This window comes from Acyrthosiphon pisum, chromosome X, assembly GCF_005508785.2.
Source record: "Acyrthosiphon pisum isolate AL4f chromosome X, pea_aphid_22Mar2018_4r6ur, whole genome shotgun sequence".
NCBI lineage: Eukaryota > Metazoa > Arthropoda > Insecta > Hemiptera > Aphididae > Acyrthosiphon > Acyrthosiphon pisum.
In genome coordinates this window covers 122,596,563-122,600,531 of record NC_042493.1, presented here as the reverse complement: position 1 = coordinate 122,600,531, position 3,969 = coordinate 122,596,563, and the positions used below count along the sequence as shown (strand labels likewise).

Below are 3,969 nucleotides of genomic sequence, written 5' to 3'. Positions count from 1 at the left end.
AATTGTATTTATAATTTTCATCAAAATGAAATATTTCGTGAAACTTTCATGAAATATTTCAAAAAAATAAATGCCATGGAATTTTGGAACCATGATTATAAGCGACGAGTCTCTGACGGATATGCTCGATGTGCACATGCGTGAAACGACCCGTAACATTTTTAGCCGTTGGTTAATATTCATATCATATTATCTAATTGCATAAATTCACATTCTCAGTCATGAGACATTTATGCGCAAATCAAGCAACTTCGCCAGAGACTTGTCGCTAATACGTGCTTAAAGTTCGGGACTTGGGGGTCCATCCATTGTGTATTATGATCTAAGCCCTAAGGGACTATATATTAGTATGCGTGCGTGATAACATTGGTACTTTTATATACTTTTCACAGATTGTTATATTATGCGTTACATTAAGACCATCTTCGTCGGTATTGGTTTCTTGGACGTTGGACGCCGGTCACGCTACGCATCCATCAGACCACCACGTGTTCTTCGATGGCTGATCCGGCGCGGGCGCCTGTTTCTGCGATTTATGATTATAGTATGGTAAAATCTTTTCATCATTTCTTAGAGCTTCCACTCTTCTTGGAGCCACCACTCTTCTTGGAGCTGTTACTCTTCTTGGAGCTGCCGCGCTTCTTCTTCTTACCACCCTTGGATTTCGCCAGCACTTCCGGCGGTACCTCCACGACCATCGTCTCGGATGGTACCGGCTCCGGTTCCGGCACCCACTTGGGCACGCGCACCTCGATTTGCAGCCTGGCTTTCTCGTCCGGTTCGCCCGGCCGCTTGCCCAACCACAGAACGAACACGTGCTCATCGTCGCTTACGGGCAGTCCGGTGACCGGTCCGAGCGTAGGTTTTACGGATGCGGGCAGCTTTTCCATCACATGCTTGCGGTCTTTGGCCAACTGCTGATCTCCGGACTCGTCCACCTGCTGGTCCTGATCGTTATCATGTTCCTGGTCTGGATCTATATCTTGATCCTGGTCCAGATCACGATCCAAATCCTGGTCCTGATCATGATCCATATCTTGATCCTGCTCCTGCTGCTGCGTGCCGGGGTTATCGCCATCCTGCTCATCGTCTTGATCCACAGCCAGATAAAGCCCATTTGGCCGCATGTTGTAGTACACCGCGCCGTGGCTGGTGGTTTCGTCGTAGTGCACCAAGCCAGGGTCACGGCCCAACGAGAACGTGGCCCGATCACCGCGCAGGCCCACGTCTCCCGGATTCAGCCGCATGGCGTCCCGATCCGCCACTCCGCCACCAGTCCTCTCATTGCTCTTGGTGCAATATGTCTTCAAAACCTGCACATAAGTAGCGTATATGGATTAGTTTATGTTTATGATTTCGATTACATAATATAGATGTACCTGGGTAGGTACTGTGCATAAATCTTAAGAAGTTTTATAAAATGGTGCCAATATTGGTGGTTAAAGGCTTATAACTATACTCCCATATATCTGCTGTATGATATATAGGTCACGATAAGTGCCAGAAATATGTAGGTACTACTAAAATGTTGAAACCAAATTGACTCAACCCTTCATAAAGAAGTTTTCTCGGAAGAGCACCTGTATAGAAATTTAGTTACCAGCCTAAATTGTGTAAGCTAATATTATTTATTTTTTTTTTAAATCGTTCTGCGGTTTAAGTTGTTCTGGCACTATATAATTATAATGGTATATCTGTATAATGGTATATGGTCACTGTATAATTTTATCTTAACGATTTTACGATCATTTTTATCGTTATAAATCCGTTACTTACATTAGGCGCCACTCCGGTTCCACGGAAAGGACATTCCCTGATATTACATACGGGGTCTATTACACAACCATTATACTTTCCCCGATGTTTTTCCGGTTTTTCTTTGATTGGACACCAGGCCGTATCGAACATCGTCTTCATCTGGTTTATAGCTGCAGTGGCACATTTTATCATGTTTTTATCTCGCCGGCAACACCCTTCGGACTTATATATCTTCCTGCAGTTCTGTGTCATAATTATAGCTTACCTTAAATTGTTTGAATTTGATAAAAAAAAAAAAGGAAATTTGATTTAAAATTAGTTTTGAAAATTTTAATTTACTGAATAAATAAATCTCGTTACTATGATCCAAGAAAATTATTTCATGTTTAGCAAATTTTCAAACAGAAAGGTTATTAATTCTATTATAGCCAGATAGATGTGGCCATTTATAATATATTAATATTATACCTATCTTATAAGTAGGGCTAGGGACTTCTAGGAGTTTGCATGTTTTTTAATAAACATTAAAAACCTAACCTAGTACAAAAATTTGTTTCATAGCAATACGAGTTTATATATAAAATTTTTCGTTGCATATTTTACATAATATTTGACAATATTTTTATATAAAGATGTAAGTTTTATGATTTTATTTAAATAAAACGTAATTTTGAATAGATTTTCCTGCATTTGAGATAATAGTATGACGGTTTTATTCGTATAAAATAAATATTTTAAAATTGGTATTTGTTTTTCTCATCAATCACTCGCATTGTTACTTGTCGGTATCTACACCACACGCGTGTTTCCCTAAAACTCTGAAAACAAATTGGAAAAGAAACTTAATTATTTGTTTATACGCAAGTTTTTTACTATAATATATTACAATTTATAATTTTACAAATATTATATAGGAATTAAAATAAAAATGTTTATCCAATACTATAATTTTTTTTTTAATGCATATTTCAATGGCATATTTAGTGATTTTTTAGAGAATAAATGCACGCATATTTTAATGTTTTTTGGGCACAAGGTACTACTCAAAGTTATAACTTTGACCTAAAATCTGGTAATTAATACCTATACAATAACGAACATTGGATTATAGATTATGGACATAAGCTCAACTAAGGAGGCTGGCTGGAGTGGCTAAGATCTCTCTAAAATTACGCATAGCCTCCCTCCTATAGATGTTATTCCCCAAACTCGAATAATATTAATCCAAAATTAATAAATTAAAAAGTGGGCAAGTGGGTACCGCTCTGGTGGACAGTATATTATAATGGATGTGTTAAATTTGAACTCATTAGTAGTTAAGATGTCAACATTTTTTGTGAATAAATTTATTTGAAACGTAATAACTTTTTCAAAATATTCTTTTTGGGAATTACTGAATTTCAAGTGTATATTATTTATAATCCATATGGTTCTCATAATTTTTGTCATGCGTTTAACTGGTATCGTTTTTTTTTTTTTATGGTTATTTATGTCATGTCGTTCCGTTACAGCCTGTAAATGGATAATACAGATAATAAAAACGTAATATTATATTGATATAAACCCATAACGTAATATAATTACACTTGCTTCTAACTATTATTTAAGATGCACTTGAAATCATAACAATATACGTCAATATTACTGTATCGCTGTTTGACGAGGCGTGCTAATTAATCAGGTGGGTAAGTATAATATGGTATTATAGTGAATTATTATCGTGTGTGTAGGAAGTGTATATGTATAGATACCTACTGTGCGACTAATCGATAGAGTATAATATTAAATTATTGTAAAGACCCGCGGCGGTATTTCCAAGAGTTTTGACGCGGTTCGGATTCCGGATATACCGGAACGGTGGTAACAGGAAATTATGCGGTATATCAAACCGATCGCTTCCAACGACACCGGCAGACTCTTGCGGCTTCTCGGCATGTACATAACACGCAGTCGAACTAGGTCTCAACCCGAACTTTATTAACTCGAAATCGAATCAAAGTGAAATTTCCGGTACGATTAAAAAGTTGCGTTCATATTAACAGTGTTTAGAGGGTTCGACGTTACCTCTATAGGTAGGTCGGGTGTTATAAAAAAATACTTTTGAAAAATATTTAAGAAATTACTCAAATACTTTAAAAATACCGCCCAGATATTATATAAATAGTTTAAGCTTTTGAGTAATATGTAGATATATTTTAGAGATATTTGAAA

The 3,969-nt window shown here is 36.7% G+C and overlaps 1 protein-coding gene across 1 annotated transcript; it reads right to left on the bottom strand.

Moving 5' to 3' along the window:
- Positions 1-358: 358 nt before the first annotated feature.
- On the bottom strand, positions 359-2,167 carry LOC100573964. Its single transcript, XM_003240701.4, has 2 exons — positions 1,777-2,167; positions 359-1,313 (listed from the first exon to the last, which is right to left on the bottom strand). The coding sequence occupies exons 1-2, from the start codon at positions 2,008-2,010 to the stop codon at positions 564-566; spliced, it is 984 nt and encodes a 327-aa protein (XP_003240749.1). The 5' UTR covers positions 2,011-2,167; the 3' UTR covers positions 359-563.
- Positions 2,168-3,969: the final 1,802 nt, after the last annotated feature.

Bases quoted from the DNA above. Each gene is read 5' to 3' on its own strand.
- LOC100573964 (XM_003240701.4), bottom strand. From the start codon at position 2,010: ATGACACAGAACTGCAGGAAGATATATAAGTCCGAAGGGTGTTGCCGG. The intron at 1,314-1,776 runs GTAAGTAACGGA...ACTTATGTGCAG, and splicing joins GAACCGGAGTGGCGCCTAAT to GTTTTGAAGACATATTGCAC.